General features: G+C 40.9%; 1 protein-coding gene across 2 annotated transcripts in view; it reads left to right on the top strand.

Annotated features, from left to right (window-relative positions):
• Positions 1-19,660, top strand: part of igsf21a (immunoglobin superfamily, member 21a) — a 176,657-nt gene that overhangs the window by 90,839 nt on the left and 66,158 nt on the right. For both annotated transcript variants that reach the window (XM_031871720.1, XM_031871718.1), the window contains exons 3-4: positions 6,969-7,090; positions 16,506-16,624. In XM_031871720.1, coding sequence (XP_031727580.1) covers positions 6,969-7,090; positions 16,506-16,624 — 241 coding nt within the window. The remainder of the gene's footprint in view (positions 1-6,968; positions 7,091-16,505; positions 16,625-19,660) is intronic.

Raw genomic sequence — 19,660 nt, 5'->3', positions numbered from 1 at the left:
AAACCACTCTTTGAATATGAGCTGGAGCTACGCCATCCACAGATGCACCGTTTTAAACTCTAGCACCACTAAAATCCATTCAGAAAGAATCAGCCTTTTTTCCATCTTTTTCTTAAACTTTTGTGTGCATAACACTAGCCCAGGCAATGCTGCCCTGCTATATATAGTAACTACACAGTATGATAACCAGTATACTGTAGATAAACAGTCTCTAACAAGACTGACCTGCTTTTGATCTCATCACGTCCTCACTGCCAGCCCACAGACAGGCTGTCTTCATCAGAATGACAGCAATAATAACCATCTCTGGATGGCCTTCTCTCAGATGGCTTTAGATAACACACTTGCATAATGCTTAACTGCTGGAATTTATACCCCGGCTGTGCCTGACCCTCACCCGGCTACCTCCAGGGTGCAGCTGGTCTGTTCCTGTTGGTGGCACAGTTTTCATGAAGCCCAGCTCTAATCCCTGTATGTAATCCGGCAGGACTAGCAGCAGCCAATCACAACCCGTTTGTGTTCTGTAATATTGGAATGAAAATGCCTGACAGCAGAGCGGGAGCATGTGACACCAGTAACGGGCCAGAGAAAACGTCTACTGTTATGATGCTGTCCCTTCACGTGTATATAGATGGTACTGAAGACCACCACATAGACACATTGAAACTAAAATACAGATTTCCACAAGAAGTGATCCTGAGCGATGGTTATTGCACAACAAACATACACAGGACTATCAGCCAGAGGACCACTGTTCATGTCCCATGTGAAACTAAAAGTAAATATTGACTTTTCTCTTGTGACATAACGCTGTTACGCATGTTATTTAGCGTTACAAAAGGGCGGTTGTTACGTTGTACCGCCATGTCGTACCATACACGTAGTACTGTAACGTAGTACCGTAACGGTGTACCTTCACGCTGTTACATTATCATTCTAACAAACAAATGATCTGCTTCTTCCCTTAATAAAGCAGTGGTGTTGCCATACCTACTCACTAGTTTCACAAAGACGTGGCATTGCGTGTTTGTCCAAGGCTGATATGAAACGCAATTATGAAACATATTTTTGGTTCAACGTATCCCGTGGTTTGCAGAAACAGACACAATGACAACAGCTCTTTCTGGCGACTGGCTTGGCCAAAGCCTGTTAACTTCCTGTTAAACTCTGAAACCAACTACCCTGTAAAGGTATGGCTAAACTCACTTTTCCTGTAAATGTAGCATCCCTTTAAATTAGCCCGGGCATTGTACGATGAGTGAATCTGAGCATCAAAAGGTACTGTACATGTTTGCTACCAGCCTGTATTAGCTGTGGTTCCCCACTGAGAGTAGTGGCACGCAGCAGGACGAGAGGAGCCTGTCATTTGAAGCATGAAATCCCTTTAACCAAGTCCTCTGTCACTCAGCAGCCAGTAGGGGAGCACAGCATGCAGAGCTGTAAGCGCACAGGTTAAGAGACAGGGCCACCATTTCTGCTGGATCTGATTACTGAATGAAGATCAACATTACGCAGCACATCCACAGACACAGCCATCACTTACGGAGCTCCTCAGTCAGCAGGCATGCCATATCAACACCTCAGCGTTCCCCCCCTAGTTACACTTGGCAGCTCTAAGTGCTGCAGACTAATAAAGTTAATACACAATGCACTTTTATCCTGCTGCATCGTATTTTGTGTGGTTTATTACACTTTTTTTTTTATTTATTTATTTTTTTTTTTTTAGGTACAGCACTTTGCAACACTTTCTTCTGTATTGTCCCCAATATATAATGCTTTGTGCTCCATAAAAGCAATGACAGCGAATTTCATCTCTTACTTCACTGGGGCATGGTGCGTTATTGTTGTATAGTAGCACTCCCTCACCTCACATACTGCGTATCTCCCAGTGTGCAGTGCTGCTGTCTGCCCGTTTGTTACAGTAGCTCACAGCCTCAGAGACAGCTTGTTGTTCCTCTGAATGTAAGGGAGTGGTCCTCTGCTTCACCACCTAATGTCAATCATCGTATTCTATATTCTAAAATATCTTGTGTTTTCTGAGATTTTTTTTTTATTACACTTTGCACATTTATCAAGACATTAAACATATTTTATTGTTTACAGGATAAGCACGAGAGGAAGTATTTTGGTTTTCACCAAGGTCCATACAAGACCTTACAATTCACAGAAGAAAAAAAAAATTACTAAAATAAATTAAAAGTCACTTGATTTCAAGTGTGAACAAAAGGTCTTGCACGCTCCATCCTGCTCCGAGAAGTGATGTCTTGGATTTTGTATTCATTTTGCTCTTGCACACAGCAATCGCACCAATTTTACAAGTAAGACAATGCCTCTCAATGCTTCTGCCCCGTTTCAAAAGGACACTTTGTGAGATAATGATATTAGGCAAATTAGCACGGATATGAAGGGAGGTGCCAAGCCGGTTCATGACAATGCTCTGATCATCTCTTTTGTTGCTGCTTGTCTAAGTCTTTAAATGAGGGACTGAATGGGAATAAATCTCATTAGGATATTATTTGAGAGCCGTGCATGCTGTTCATTTTATAGAAGCGTTAGACTTTTAGATTGAGATCACAAAGAAATGCTAGTAAAATATGAATGAGCGTTTATTTTAAACCACCATTATCATAATTATAAGACACCACGTGGAGAACATATTGTTATTCTAAGATAGGGTTGAGTAATAACAATAACTCCATGAACATGGAGATTAGATGTCTTTAAAATGCCATGCATTTCATATTCCATCTTTCATCTCTTCCTAACCAGCTTGGAAAAAGACTATAAAAAGACTTGCTGTAGTGATTCTCTGACTGCTGCTTGAATTTATGAAGCAGGATTCAGGTTGAATCTCTCACAGTTGCAGCCTGCAGTGTGTTACCTGAATTTCCTCCAGTGGCTGCCGATGCAGCTGCAGCCTATAAATAGGTCCACCCCAGACAGGCGGAGGGAGGAGTGCATTGGTTAACCCCTGAGACCCAGTCCTAATCTCACCCCAATAACAGGCAGCATCATTAGACAGATGGCTGGACAATAAGGATAATAAGGATCTTGGAATTATCACATCTCAAGAGAGCGCCTTCAAACTCCCTCCATTGTCAGCTACCTGACATGGACACTGCCACCATGCCAAGGAGAAGTAGCTCACTCTCTGCCACCCTTTCCCGTCTTTTCACATCTCCAGATTGCCGTGTGTTGGTTGCCTCCGTGTGCCTCATATGCATTGCCTGGCCTGCATTCAACAAAGCAGTTGCAGCAAAGCTTTGCTTCCCCAACGGTGCTTTTCTGCAATCAAAGAGTATTCATCTCCCTCTAGTCTTGCCCTCCCTCTTGTACAGCCGTTTTGGCACAGTTTGGCTCTCTTTTTCCCCTCCCACTCTCTCCCATTTGTATTCCTTCCATAGTCAGTCATTTTATATCACAAACAGGTCCCCTTGTGGAGATAGGGAGACACCCACTGATGTGCAGATTCTTTCAGATTTATTACACAGAGGTGTACGGGTCAGTCTTAATTAAGAAGGAGGGATAGATAAAGAGAGGTTGCCACAGAGATGACCTGTGTGTAGCAGAAATCCACTGTTGTCCTTGTGGCTTCCAGACAACCAGAAATCTAACACCTGCCTCATCCACCAGGTTTTTCAGCGAGAGGATTGAAGCGACTAATGCTTGTTGGATGCGATGGACTGTGAAACAGGAGACAGCTAGATAATGTCTCCAACTCACCTCAGTACTTCTGGGCCAGCGGAGCGCTTTTGCATCTGTTTATGGAGCTGTGTACCTCTTAAGTCAACTGCAAAGTGTTTGGATGGATGGGGAGGGTTTGTAAACTTGCTGATCTGTGAAAAAAAGCACATCGTCATGTTTTTTTTCCCGCCTATTAGTAATGTGATTTCTCTTTCACTGTCAATTGATGAGATGGGAAATACATTACTTTGAAAAACTGATGTGAATGCCACATGTAGTCTTCATTTGCTCTGAACCAATGATTAAACTAACGCAATCCTAAAAACGCTACAAATATCCAATCCCTTTTCAAGAGATGAGCCTATAGCTCTCGTATCTTCTTCAGGTCTTCATTGTTTTTTTGTTGTTGTTTTTTTCACTACACTTCCGGGAGATCACTTGGCAATTAGACACGGATGTCTTTTTCTCCTGTGTTTGAGTTCCCGGCTGTGGAATGCCTAGTCTTTTTCAGCTCTGCTAGCTAAGATTATTCCTGCCATTGGAAAATGTTTCACTTAGTGTAAATAAAAGGATCTATTCTGAAAATGACCTTACGGCGGACGCTGGGTACTGCATCTAAGATGTCTGCTACAATGGATACAATGGTATATTATTGGATGTAATCAAGCTTAGCTCACAAATTAATACAGCAGGTCAGTCTTACGAAAGGTTGGTGTCATCTTAGACCTGACCAGCACCCACATGAGGACTTTGAACTTCTACAATGTGAGCACAGAGATGTAACTACAAAGAAGTGATGCGGTTCTAGTTCAAATGTCAGAGGAGCTTTTATAAAGGTCCATTGGATAATTGCACTGACTGCCTTGCTTTTTCTTTCTTCCCATTGTTTGGGTACAGAAGGCTTGCTTAACAAAGCAGCCGGATGTCGTTGTTGCATGCTGCTAAAGTTAACATCTATTTGTATTATTTCATGTATTAGCGAGCATGAGACGCGTTGACAAGGTGAGCAGACTAAATATTTCTGTTACCTGCTAACGAGCTGAAATGTCGTGAACTCAGAATCGATGAAACGTGTCGGTGCTGTAAAGTCACACAGTCAGTTGTTCACAGCCACTGTTGCCTGAGGGCTGAACACTTCAATGGCTGTTTGAGGTCAGCTGGAAGGCTACCGTTGATTTGCAGAACGCGTGTGTGTCAACAACGCATGTGCACGCACACACACACACTTACACACACACACGTACGTGACATGCAATGTTGGCTGTCCAGTTGCAAAAAAAAATAAAAAATGCAGCTTTTGCAAAGCTTTTTGTGCAGAGTATCCTAGTTTGATGTGGTTCTGTTTTGCATTTGAAAACTCGGGTATACAGATGCCAAATGTGGACGTAAACAGCTGCTCACATCTTCATGATGCATAAACCTGAAACTTAATTTGACTTTAAGTGGCTGTTCTGCTGAAAGACTCAGGGCAGCTCAAAAAAACGGAAAAAAAAACACAAGCAAGGAAATAATGAGCATCCATAAAAATGATTTGACTTAGTGTCTGACTTTATTTGTGTATACTTAGTGGTAGCAAATTACTTTGTGAGTGACACGGACATAAGCAGATGTGTTTTGAAGATTGCAAATAGAAATGAATAAAATCCTTTTGAATTATATTTGACTTAGCTTGCTCAAGCACTATTCCTGTGTGAAATTGAGAAAGATAACGAGTAACTGTAAATGAACCATTCCAATTCCATTGACCGTTTTGCCACAGACTTTATAGATATCTTTATAAATGCTTGCCCCATACTGTACTAATTTATAATGTGTATCACTTTATGTCTCTGCGACATCTCATTATTAATCCAGTGAAAACCGTGCTGCCTCTCAGCTTTCCATATAGGTGTCATACATCAAGGAAGTGAAGGGGTGGTATTGCTTTTAAGCTCTGCCAAGTCGTTGTCACACAAGGTGTTGTAAAGCCATGTCAGACAGAAATGCAGCTCAACTCCCTGGTGATGTTTCTAAAAGGTCCATTACTGTAACTACAGTGGATAGCCCAACTTTCAAACATGGCTTTGCTTTTAGAGGCTGACCCTTTGCTGTGGCCGCCCCGTGTTCTGCAGCTCTAAAAGAAATGAAGCTACATCTTTTCCTGGGTGTCTTCATCCAGCAGTGATGGGAACTGATATTAAAAAATGAACAGGAGGCCACAATACTCTCTCAGGTCCACGACAGGGGTGTCAAATGTTTCTTCACAAAACTCTAAATGTGCTCTACTGTTGGAATGCTATAGACAAAAAGGCTTGCAAGCAGGCATGCTGACCTTTTGATATTCTAAATCTGTAAAAAAAAAATGCTCAAAAGCCTCCTTCTTATTAGTTACAGGTGATTTATTTCCACGCTCCTGCTCTTGGTTGTCTCAGCATTGTCAACTCCCTGTGCGGTACCTCTTAGCAAACTAAGCCAGAAGCAGTGTGCTTTCTCCAGAGGCGAAGAGGTTATACGAGTCACCTCACATTCACCGGGAACAATTGTTTGCTTCTGTAAATACCATTTGGCTTTGTCTCTTCATGGGGCGATGTGTACATTATACAGGCTAATCATGGAACGCTTGGGCGCGCTGTTTACCTCACTGAAGGGATTGGATTGGATCAGAAGGATAGCATCTTCACCGGCAAACAGAAGAAGGATCCCTGGCCCACCAACAATTTCCTTCTTCAAAGCAGCATTAGTGGCTCCATTAAAATCCTGTCACCCTTCTTTTCTTTATGACTGTCTGTGGCTTCTGAGGAGAGGAGAAATCACAATCATTGAAATGCTAAGTGACTGCAACACTCCTGCGGATATTATAAAGGAAAGAACTACTCCGTCAACTGCCATGCACACACAAAAATAAGGATGAGACCCCCCCCCTACGTCTGCAGTATCTCGACACAAGCCATTACCTCTGCAGAAAGCTTGACACATACAGTACATAACACCCTGCTTTGTCAGTCTTCATTAAGAGTTAACCATGTGCACGAACACACACCGGCAGCTCCCTCAGAGATAGGCTCGCTGATGTTATCATGTCAGCAGGTTTTCAATCCCTTTCTTTTCGACAGTCTAAGGGATGAGCTTATCGTGGCTGCAAATGAATCAATGAGGGTAATTGCAAGCAGGAGTGCTATCTACACTCCAGGCCCTGGACAACAGTTTATACATAGGAGGAGCTCTGGGGGGCAGAAAGGGTAGACCCTGTCCCATCCATCATTAGAGAAATCAACTCATTAATGCTCTCTCTTTTTGCTTCATAGGTCACAGATGGAGGGACCATCAAGCAGAAAATCTTCACCTACGACGCTATGTTTAATACCAATTACTCTCACATGGAGGACTACCGCAGGCGCGAAGATCTCGTGTACCAATCAACCGTCCGGTGAGCCTCGAAATCAATACTGCATACTTGCTTAACTCTGCTCGTACCGTGTTACATGCTTTTGCTCCACTCATGAATTAGTTGAACTAGTGAATTGCAACATTTTACATGTATTGTATAATCAAACAACCTCTTAGTACTGTGATAAATGCACCGTGATGAACTCCTACTCAGTGCTACACAACTTCATTCCCAGCCATCTGCTGCTGGTCAGACCAGGCCAGACTGGAGTGACCGGGCAAAGGGGTCAGTGCATTATTACATGAGGACAGGAGGCATCAGCGGGACTCTAATCAGCAACTCTGCTCAGGATAAAGAGTTCAGTGTTAAAGATTTAGCTCACATCTGGCCATGCTGGTCCTTATTCCCTGCATATACCGCAGGTAGCACAGCCCTGCTCGGGCATATATAGAGGCTCACCCATCCACCAACGTGTCTGTGATCCCAACACAGCACAGCCACGCTGTGCATGCATAAACAGGTTTCACTGAGCGAGAGTAGTAGGACGAGGAGTCAGCTGGCTTTGGTTGGCTTGATTACATTACATTCTGGGGACTGTCTTCTGTTACCCCGGGCCCCAAAAATACGGCTGGCAGCTCTCTGCCCATCTCATCATTTCTTGCTCCCTCTGCTCTGGCTCTCCCTCCCCCTTGTACAGATACCCCTGTCTGAACAACACAAAGGAAGTACTGGCCGTACATCGCACCTACGACTTAATTTAAAAACCAGAATGCTTCCGTCTTTACGTTATGATCCTACTTTCATCGTTCTGTTTCGTCTTATCTTTGTCCTGCTGCTTTTCGTGGATTCCGCTCGTGTACGTTTCTACCTCTTTGTGTGTTTATTTTCACTTTTTTTCCCCTCTTTCCCTCTTTTTTTTTTTCTTCCTCATGTGTGGTGTAGCTGCCCAGCTGAGGATGATTTATCTGGACAATCCTACTATCCCTTTGGGAGAGTATAGGCATCAACACAATGGAATGGCGTACACACTTACATGCACATGGACATGGGAACATGAATGCCCACACAAAGAGAATACATAACTCCCCACGTCCAGACACCCACCCCCACGTAAACGCACACACGCACACACACACACACACACACACACACGGAGAGAGGAAGTGAGAGAAAGTCTAGTACCAAAGGGAAAGGAGGAATTCAAAAGAGTCTGCATCAGAAACAGAAACAGCTACCTTCACTGACCTGTATCCCGATCTGTATCAGAATGCTTAACCCGGTTTAGTCAAACAGAGAGAAATGTGCACTGCTGCCACTGTCACCATTCTTCCAGTCAAGAAAAAAATCCCTACAACTGGTCACGGTCCCATATTCATGGAGTAACACAGAAGCGCAACAGAAATGCAAAAAGCTGAATTTTTACATGGTATAATCTCCTATTTCCACCTGAGAATGGTAAGGCTTCTGTACAAAGCCTCAGCAGTCTGACAAATCCACTTATACGGCCTAAAATAAATGCCTCGATATTCTGTATCTTTTATAAAATGCAGAGCATTTTGTTGAAGACTATAATTTTTAGCTTTTACTTTTTGTAGAGTGCTTTCCCTTCACAGCAGTATGTGATTATTGTGCTACAATAAAGTAACGGTAATTTTTCTCCTCACATGCCAGCTTTCAATTATTAGACCATTTCAAGAGTGATATTGATTTCATCTAAGTCTTGACAGCTTTTGACAATCTTTCAAAGACTGGAAGCAGCTGGTACTTTCGCTGTATTTAAGTGCCAACGCATAGAGTTATAATAAGATTAATGAAAGATTTAGCATGTAGACGATGGCACTTACGTTTGGAGGACCTCCAGTATACAAACTCAAATCACAAGAGCAGGAGTACGACACAAAAGATGAATGTAGCACATTGAGGGCATATGTAGGTTTCGTAGTTTCACTGGTACAGACTTTAAGCATATGGTTTTGTGTTTGTGTGCAATTTCTTTCCCTTTCAGTGAATGGGACTTCAGAGCTTCTGTCATCAATGAAAAGAGATTTCTTTTAGGGCTATTCAGGCCTTTGCCCACCACGTCTGTATCTTGGTAAGGAATTGTCGCATGTAAAAAAAAACAATCATGACCTCAAGTTGTGCCATTAAAAAAATGTTGGAATAGGTTTGATATTCAGAAATTTGACAGTCAATCAAAACCATCAGAACCACCGTACACCTGACGACCGTCATCCAAAAACACTTTGCACTTTATGAGAAGCAAAGAAAATACAGAGATGCAAAATTGAAAAATCAATTGTGGCAGATGATATATTCAGTTTCCTCTTACGAATTTTGCAACAAATAGAATATTAAAACAGACTCCGTGTACAAGGTGTCTGTGCGTATCAATTTGAATTTTTTTGGATGACGGATTATAGAAATGAATACGCACAATACAGACTTAGTGTGCAAAAGCCTTTACTCTTGTTCTGGTAATGTCTCCATGTTTTCTACATTTCATCACTGAGCTATATCTTCTTTGCATTTGTGTGCATTTGAATTCATGAATGCAATCGGGGTAGCAAACAACAGAACTCGAGCTTTGTGGACAAGAACAGAAAGATGGGCTACATCAGCACTTACTATAATGTAACCAGCCAGCTCAAAGCCAATCGCACCTCCCTTGGCACTCAGAGACTCACAGCATTATCCTCGTCATTTTGTTTCATGCTCATTCTAAAACATGGATGACTACAACGCCCTCTTTGCATCCCGTCCTCCAGGCAATTTGCCTGCGCTTTCCATCGAGTGTGCACTGATGTACAGTCGCCAGTCTTGACCCATTCAACCGTAATGCTTCGGGCCAGAAAGAGTATCAGACAATGTGCTAGTTAATTTGATGCAGAGATCGGCTGGATGAGCTATCAAGACGGCGCTCTGTCAAGACTGCTCTTTTTCACTCTCCATCTAGGCAGTTGCATTTGCCCGCATTTGTAGGCAGGAAGAGTTCTGCAGAAAGGCCTACATAACAGGAAAGCGCTTCCAGATGCAACTCCTGGGGGACAATCGATCTCTCTTTGCGGTGTGCTGTTTTTGATGCTCCTCCATGGGGGCCCATTGCTATCGATCTCCTCCGTGTATGTGATGCTTTCTGGTGTACAGGGGAGAGTTTGTAGTGTGTTTAATGTGGTTTTCTGGAAATTGTTTGTTTATTCAATTACCTATTCCCTTGCTTGCGTAATAATTAATCCTTGTGGTCGTAAAAAAAAAAATTAAAATCAGTCATGAGTCGCTAAGAATATTTATGAAATGATGTATTGATGTATTTCCAGCAAATATTGACATACTAAAGGGTCTAAATTACATATGTTAAGTGTAAACGGTCACATGACCAGAGATGTTTACTTCCTGGCTGCACCATGACAAGAAGATGGCTGCATCAAGGCTCACAAACAAAAGGTTATTAAAGTATCTTTACATAAAGATAGGATGGATATTTTTGGTACACATCATCTTTAAGTATCAAGTATTGATGTGTAAGTATGTTCAACTGCTTGTTAATGCAAATGTATAACCAGCCAATCATGTGGCAACTCAATGCATTTAGGCATGTAGACATGGTAAAGACAATCTGTTGAAGTTCAAACCAAGCATCAGAATGGGGAATAAAGGTGATGTAAGTGACTTTGAACGTGGCATTGTTGGTGGTACCAGACGGGCTGTTTTATGTATTTCAGAAACATCTGATCTGCTGGGATTTTCAGGCAAAACTATTTCTAGGGTTTACAAAGGTCCTAAAAGGGGAAAACATCCACTGAGTGGAAGTTGTCTGCAGATGAGAGAGCAGTCAGGACGGCATCAGCAACTCAAATAAATAATCAAATAACCACTTATTACAACCAGGTTATGCAGAAGAGCATCTTTGAATGCACAACCCATTCAACTTTGAAGCAGATGGGCTACGGCAGCAAAAGACCACACCGAGGCTACAATAATCATGTGCTCTCCAAAATTGAACAACAAAAGTTCCGAAAAACATAGTCTGGTCTGATGACGATCGATTTCTGCTGCCACATTCAGATGGTCGGGTCAGAATTTGTCAGAAACAACATGAAAGGATTTATCAGCTCAAACCAGTCTGACCATTCTGCTCTCACCTCTGCCATCAACGAGGCATTTTCGCCCACAGAACTGCCGCTCACTGGATATTTTCTCTTATTCAGACCATTCTCTGTGAAACCTAGAGATGGTTGTGTGTGAAAAAACTCAAACCATGGCCCCAACAACTAAGCCACATTCAAACTCACTTCAATCACCTTTCTTCACCATTCTGATACTAGGGTTAAACTTCAGCGAAAGGCCTTTTACATGTCTCCATACATAAATGCATTGAGGTGTTGCCACGTAACGAGCAGTTGAGCAAGTGTATCAAATGAATTTGCCCGTTCCAGTAAGAGAGTTTTAAATGTGTTGATTACCTACGCAGGGGTATATAAGAATGTTGATGGCTGCATGCTAGTAGAAATATGTCAATCCTATTTATAAATGTCTGCTCACAATTGTGACCACAGTGATAATGTGTAAACACCTTTTTTTACCTACCTATCCATGAGAATTAAGTGATGCATGATTTGGATATTTTGATATCTGGGAAAAATTCAGAATCAAATAGGTAGGTACCAGTTACGTTATAATAATAAGTTTAGTTTGCAATGCTGTGGAAAAGGTTAGCAATTTTTGTTTTATGTTTTTAGCATCTACCTTGGTTTGTGTCATTGCAATTCAGCTTTTTAGAACTTATTAAAGACGTCCATAATTTCAAAAGAAAGTTGAAGACAAAAGGATTCATTGAAAAATGAGAAAATTATCAAAAAGGAGGCGTAAAGGGAAGAAGAATAACAGAAGCGGGATTGGAAGTGGAAGATAACGAGGGAATTCTCTGGTAATATGTAGACTGGAATCATGTGGTGTGCTGTTTTTGTTACTGTGGACAAATACAGTGCTAGTATACTTTAGTTAGTGCAGGACTCAAAACACCCGTAAAAAGTTTTCTTAAGTGCTCTGAAAACTGCTATTTACTGAGTAAAGTCACATGCTTATAACTGTATGGCACAGTCAGTGCTAGACCTGCTTTATATGGATAATAAAAGCCAGAACCATAACAAAAAACTAATCTTTATAATGTTGTATATCATGTTTTTTTTTTTTCAACTATTCCTCTCAAATGGTGATTTAATTCCAATTAACATCATCATTGGCTCACCCATTAATAGTGAATGGGAGACAGCTGAAAAAAGAATAGCTTGAGTGCTGTCAGAGTAACATGCTCCCTTTTTGTGAACAGATTCTCAATGGATTAGCACCTCTCAAATACATGGCTTCAAAGATTAGAGCAGGTGTTAAAAAATTAACTCGACCAGTCTTAATAATTAATAGAAGTCTCAATGTTAGGAGTACAACCTTTCCTGTTCTTCCTCCCTGAATTCTGATGGATATGTCTTGCTGTAAAACTGGTGGAGAATTCAGAAGCAGGCAGCCACTCAGAAATGATGTGGTTGGGTTTGTTTTTTTTTTGTGGCCTCCTCACCCTTCTTCCGGCAATAATTCCATGCCTTGAATTGTCTTATCTCCAGCTTCCTTTCCCTGCACTTGTCTTGGTTTGAATCCATAAATGCAGCACTCAGGATTGTGGACAACAGAACTACGGCTTTGTTTGTAAAAACAAAGCAATGGGCTACATCAGCGTTTGCTATAATGTAGCCAGCCAAGACGAAGCCAATTACCTACCCCCACCCGCCACCATGGAGAGATTCACTGTGCTATTCTCATCATTTTGCAGTGCGGAGAAAAAGAAAACACTCACTTGTTTTATGCGTATCCCTCGAGGGAGCGCTGGTGGAGAAACCTCACTTTATATCTTGGGGTGCTCACTCTTTTTCATACATACTTACATTTGTTCAAACATTTGTTCACGATTGCTTCGTTCAGCAAAACTTTACTTCCTTGCACTGACGGCTATGGCAAACATGGGTTTTATTGATAATCCCAATTATCTCTTTGTGAGTCAGGGCAGCAAATAATCTTAGTCAGGTTTGTATTTCTTTTTTCAAATATTGAGATTTCAAACAATTGCAGAGAACCAATCAAACACATAACACACACATCTTTGTCTCATCCGCAGAGTAACGCGCCACTTTAATTCCACTGCTTTTCGCGGTTACTAGAAATATCTATATTTTTTAAAATAAAATAACGCAATACCAATTTACAATGAAATGTAAAATGGATTCATACTTTTGTCTTGATCGTAGCAGACAAAGGCATTCTATTCTATTAATAGGATTTTTAACGGATTATGATGTCAGTTAGTCACTAGCATGGCATCTCTCATTTGATGAGCAGCAATTCTGGCTTTTCAGTACCGCATCGCCCAGGTAAGAGGAGCAACACAAGTCGGGGGGGGGGGGGGAGAGAGCGAGAGAGAGAAACTACTCACAGGTGTGTTGAATGTCCTGATTTTTCGTCGAGGTGCTGCATCATCAAGGCAACCTAAAAGTGTTGCAGAATGATGTCGCTGCTGTTTATCTTCTACCTGTATGTCATCGCCGCTACATCAGTGTGCGCATCTGCTTTTATGCCTGTTCTAGTTTCTATTTGACTTCTAGATTATTCATTTATTGATCAGGTTAATCAGTGCAGGCTGGTCCCACACTGTGCCACTGCAGCACTAAACTAATTTAGTGTGCATTACTAAGAAAAGTGAAGCAGATAGTGGAAAATGTACTTCCCCAAGTAACTAATGGCATTTTTTTTACAGTAGAGAGATAGAGATAGATAGATATATACTTTATTCATCCCCAGGGGCAAATTTGTATGTTACAGCAGCAAGGATATACTTCTGCAAACGAAGTAACAGAGTAAATAAAAATATTAAGTATTAAAAAGTGCACAATATATACACTAAAATAAGAGTAGGACATATTAAATATAAAATTGTAATTGACAATACATTCAATTAAAATATTCAATTACTTTTGAGGGTTTTAGATGTAACTAATTAACACTGCTCATTAGTTGGGCGAAAGCTGTTTGACGGACTCTTTACATACGTTTCTATGGTCTAAACTTCCCAGCACAAATACATAAAGACTATTAAGTAATCAGAGTTCAAAGATACAACAAATCAAACAAAAGTATGTTGGAAGGGGAAAGTAAATGTATGGATTTAAACTTTTCACACGCAACACGAGGAACAAGCCAAATTTACTCCGACGTTATCCTCATTTTCATCTGAAGTGCCAAAGCCTTGCTCAAGGGTAATTGATGATAGTTGTTGAGCCAGGAGATGCAGCATCTACTGTGGAAAGATGTTTGTTGGCGCACAGATTTGACTGCTCTCCAAAAGAGTGATCTCATCTCCTACACACACACACACAGCTGAACTCTCACACACACACACACACACAGCTGAACTCATTAAAGCCCTGCCGCTGTTCCAACATAGTTCCCCGTCTGAAACACCGGAGCGGCAAGGACAATTGTTCCTGTTTCGTGGGTATAAATCACACGGGCTAAATGTGACTAGTAGTGTCTCACTTTGATCATCACTGGTGACACATTAGCCAAGTGCTGAATACAGATTGCGCTCCCTTTTTCAAAAACAGCCTGATCTCACAGAAATACGTGGAATGACGACGACCTCTTAAGGGCCCATTATGTGATGCGTTCAAATTTCGTGTCCGCACAATGGAAACAATGCCAATGGAAAGTCAATTAGGATGCTTTACTCATGGTGGACAAACACATTCCCAGATTGAATAGAAATGTGTTTTGATCAAAGTCAAATGCAAAGGGAAGAGGTTGGGCGAGAGGGGACACGGGACTTACCCCCAGGAGATCGTTGTTCATGGTTTTTGTTGTAATTCCTTCATGAAAAAGTTGTTCAGAAACTTACATTGCGCAATTTCTAGATAGCTGTAAATCCTCTGATTATGGCTAAGTTCTTCCTATTTTACAGGGTTTTACGGATTTAATGTATAACTTGTTTTTAGTCTTTTACATTTTATGTATTTTATGTCTTTATTTCTACATTGCTGTAACAAGCCCTCTTTTCAGTCTTCATCTGAATCCAAATTATTGTGGCCATTTACCTGTTAAAAAGAATAAAACATACCTTAAAAGATCTGCTGACAAATCTTAACAAATCTATAAAAAAAGTTGCTCATTCCAATTGACCTGGTGATTCGGACAAAGAACATCCTCCATGTCACAGTTTCTTTTTTTAACTAGAATTAAGATGAAAACTAGTTTTAAAACATAACAGAAATGCACAACAAGCCACTCATCTGAGTTCTCTGTAGCAGGTTTGTGCCTCCTGTGAGACTTAGCAATAGCACTGAAAACTAATTCAACAAATGAATAGTAGCACTGACAGGAAACAGTAATAACAATGAACTGACCAGGAGAATTGAAAGACATCCAGTTAAGATTTGATGACATTTACATTCTCACTAGAAAATAACAAGAGGAAGAACATATTCCAACTTCTGTATTCTTTATTGAAAGCATACAGATCGAAATAATGAAGATGGACAGTACAATGATACCGTATCAGTAAGACTTTATATTCATGATCATAATTGGGCTCAACATTTAACCAGCTGGTCTCATGTGAGCTTCGTATAATTTAGTCTGTCTGTGAGAGCTGATGCAGCTCAGAAATAGCAGGTTTGGAATCAAAGAGGTGTTCTGTTCGAATTCAATCTGCATCTTTTAAGTAGTGCATGTATGAATTATAAGCCTTTGTTTTTGTGTGACTTCTCTGCTGTGGCAAGAAATGTTTCAGTAAACATCATTGAATCTTTAATCAGTCTTTTCCTGAGACTTTAGTTTGGAGGCTTTAGATTATCCAAAAGTGTTAAATGAACAAATTTGTACCGTATGCTGTAACTATTTTTAAATTTTTTTTGTATTTCTTTAACAAATTTGAATGATGATAAAATGATGTCTTTATTAGTAATAAATGATAGAGATGACTGTTACATATTGGACCTTTAGAAGTTTTAAATGCAAATATCATTAAAATGACTTCCTAATAATAATAATATATAATTGATAAACCTGATACTAATGAACTTAGTTCATGATTTATTCATCATTGTTTTCATTGTTATGATTGTTTACTAGGAGCTTCTAAAAGTTCAAAGCAGAATCAATATACAAAGACACCAAGACACAAAGTGCTTTTCCAACACAACAATGTTGTCTTTCACTATGATATTTGAAATGTCTCACTGTCGGCGTGTGTGATGCTTCAAAATTCTACAGAAGCTTTTTGAATAAGTCATTAAAATCATATCAATCAATGTTAATGCTCACCAATACACTTCAAATGCTTTGTTTTTGCATCAGCGTGTCAATATTACTAAAATGCGGAGATTATTATCAACTCATATACTCTTGTATTTTACAGGCTCCCGGAGGTACGGATCTCAGACAACGGACCTTACGAATGCCATGTGGGCATCTACGACCGGGCAACGCGGGAGAAGGTTGTCCTGGCTTCAGGGAATGTTTTTCTCACTGTTATGTGTGAGTACCATTACTGCTCTTCAGGAAATATCCGCTTAGCGGTGTCTGCATATTGAATTCAATATGTTTCTGGTGGGGCATGGTTTGCATCTAGAGGGATCCTTCAAAGTCATAGGTTTGGACAAGTAGGACAGAGATGGAAGACCTGGATCCTGTGCAGGCCTGCAGCAGGAGACAAGGTTGTCTAGATTACTCAAAAAAGTGTTATGTTTCTAGCTTTATGTGAGTTGCCAGAGGGGTGAGGTTTTATAACTGGTGTACTAGAAGTTGGATATGCTGTTTTTCCAAAATGTAACAAGTAATTTTGTTGAGGAAAAAAGTGTTTTGAGCAATGCAGAAAGCATCATTGAAGTATATATATATCTGATACTCGTATTAAAAATCAGCAAGTGAAGCTTCACTACCTCGCTTAATACGGATGGAATCAATATTTTTGAAAATGTATCAAATGACAATGTGACAACGTGAACGAGGTTGCTCATAGTCATTAACTTGTATAAGAGAATCTCAGTTTCACTCAGATTTATAACGAGTTTTAGCTCATTGTTTAGCTGTCCAGCCCTGTTTTGGTTCACTCCCATAGCGCTCATAAAGTCGTTATTTGTCCAGAGCAGACAGCTGTTTTCATTGAAAAAGCCTGGCACCAAACAGCAGACCGACGAGTTAACGACTGTTGGGAACGAAAAGGAGCGTGTTTGAGTTATCAGTTAAAAACTAAATTATTGACCTCAATAGAATTATTAACGATTATTAATAATCACGGGGCACCACCCTGCGAATAGGGACCAATAACCAAACGATAAACTAAGTCTCATAATTGGTGTTCACTCACAACGTCAATAGTCAAAGTACTATTCCACATTCAGAGTGAAAGTGAAGGTGTAGAGTACGAGCACAGGCCACATATCCAGCTATTATCACAATACACATGCGCAAAGTAATCATCCCTGGGTTCGTCCGATGAGCAGCGCTCCACCAAACTACCTCAGAGATTCGCAGTTAAGTGTGAAATTGTTTCTGGTGGGGGTTTGGTGCTTATCTAACTCCAATCAGGCTGAACTGCAGAATAGGCAGGCCCAGATTCCTTTGTTCAAAGCACATGGCGAAGCACATAGTCAGATCCCAACATGACTAACTGGTCAACGTAGTTGAGCATTTAGCAGCTACAGATCCGGATATATCCTTTAGGAAAGACCAAATACAGAGCTAAACCAGAGTGAAAATTAGACTTACATTCTCAAAGTGGTTAAGAAACACAACTGCAAATAAATATCGCGGGGGCGGCAGGCTTAGGGAGGGTAAACCTCCAAAGGGAGGCGTCCAGGAGGCATCCTGATCAGAGTCCCGAACCACATCAGTTGACCCTTTTCGACGCAAAGGAACAGCGGCTCTACTCCAAGTTTCCTTTGGATGTCGGAGTTCCTCACCCTATCTCTAAGGCTGACCCAGCCAGCCTACGAAGGATATATCTGCACGCGCTCCTCATCTATGTACTCTTCACTCTCATTTGCGGTGTTGAAGTAGGGCAGACTCTAGCATTCTTGTTGGGATAAAAGGAAGGTTTAATTAACTTAATTGTTCCAGTACTGGTGATCAGCTGTGTTACACACGCCTGGTATGAATTACAGAACGCCCACCAGCTCTTTCTGCCGCACGTCCATCATTCTGTGTAAAACCATTGGAAAAAAGACACGCTACTCGGATGGATGTTGGCTGAGAGAAGAAAACAATGGCACTACAGACAACAAGTGCAATAATCACCCAATGAGTCCCAAAGATATTTTACACAGAGGTTGATACAGTATTAATTATTATTATCTGTTTGCTGTCTCAACCGTGGCTTCCTTTTTTCCTGCTGTCATGATTTTCTGTGTATTGTGGGATGTGTATTTCAATGTCTTTTCATATTTGTAGTGTATTGTGTTTTTTTGATACTGAAAGATGTATATTTTAATTTCACTGTACATGTAGTAACCCAACTAGGGACTAGAGTTAAACATTAGCAATAGCTGTAAACTTTCTGTGCAGCATATCACTTTCATGCTTTGCATTGGAATTATGTGAGATGTCATCATCCCCATGAAGTAGAAATTCTAAATTTTGCGGACCAATAGGCCTTCGGCGTTTGAACGATTGATTCAATTTCAGTGGTTATCTGGATGTAGAAAGTCTGCCATTGCTTCCTTCAGCAACGAACCTAGCAGAAATAGACTTGTCTCCAAATCCTAAGGGTGTGTAAGCAGGGTCAAGAAATCGATCCAATTGGAAATTCTATTTGATGTAAAAATGGTGTTGATTTGCTGTAACAGCGTGTTCAGCGTTGGAGGAGGTAGACAGTCTCCTCTACATTTCCTGGATTTACATTTTTTGACAAAACACGTTACTTTGCTTGTGGTGTGTCTTTCTGTTCATCTGTCAATCACGTGGACTTAATACTGATGAGTCTTTGCTTTCCTTCAAACCTTATTGCCTTTGTGATAAAACTGTTACCATTATCGGTGACCATGATATCTCATTCAATCACGAGAGGACGTTGTGCGCCTGTAGCCTATTGCTCAGTCTGTGCTGTAATTATTGTATTTAATTCCCCCTAACGACAGCTGCTTCTCTTGCCTCTGATGTATCAATTCCAGCAGCAGAGACATGCTGTTCTCCATGTGCTCCTATGGCTAATTAGCAATGGTGAAATTTTTCAGTGGAACACCAGAGAGAGACTCCGTTTGACAATATTTCTCCATTATCACATTTTGGGCCTCTGAGAACTGCCTGTGGTTTTCACCTTTGGGGGGGGGGGGGGGGTTTCGACTTACATTTTTTTTTTTGACCAAGCCCTTCACTCTCTTCTGTTCTATGTGATGACCAATCTCATGCCTTAGTTTGAGGGCTCCCCCACAATGTCGTCAGTGACAGACTTTATCAATGGTCAGGGATTTACTCAGTTAACAGTTTCTTGTTTCAGCGTTGGGTGGGAAGAAGTGAACGATGTCGTCGTGGGATAGTTGGAGCACCCTAACTCAGCTGGGTCTTAAATCACCA

This window comes from Anarrhichthys ocellatus, unplaced genomic scaffold, assembly GCF_004355925.1.
Source record: "Anarrhichthys ocellatus isolate YVR2014 unplaced genomic scaffold, GSC_Weel_1.0 scaffold60, whole genome shotgun sequence".
In the NCBI taxonomy this organism is placed as follows: Eukaryota; Metazoa; Chordata; class Actinopteri; order Perciformes; family Anarhichadidae; genus Anarrhichthys; species Anarrhichthys ocellatus.
Note: the sequence above shows the minus strand (reverse complement) of the source record. Positions and strands in the feature narration are given on the sequence as shown.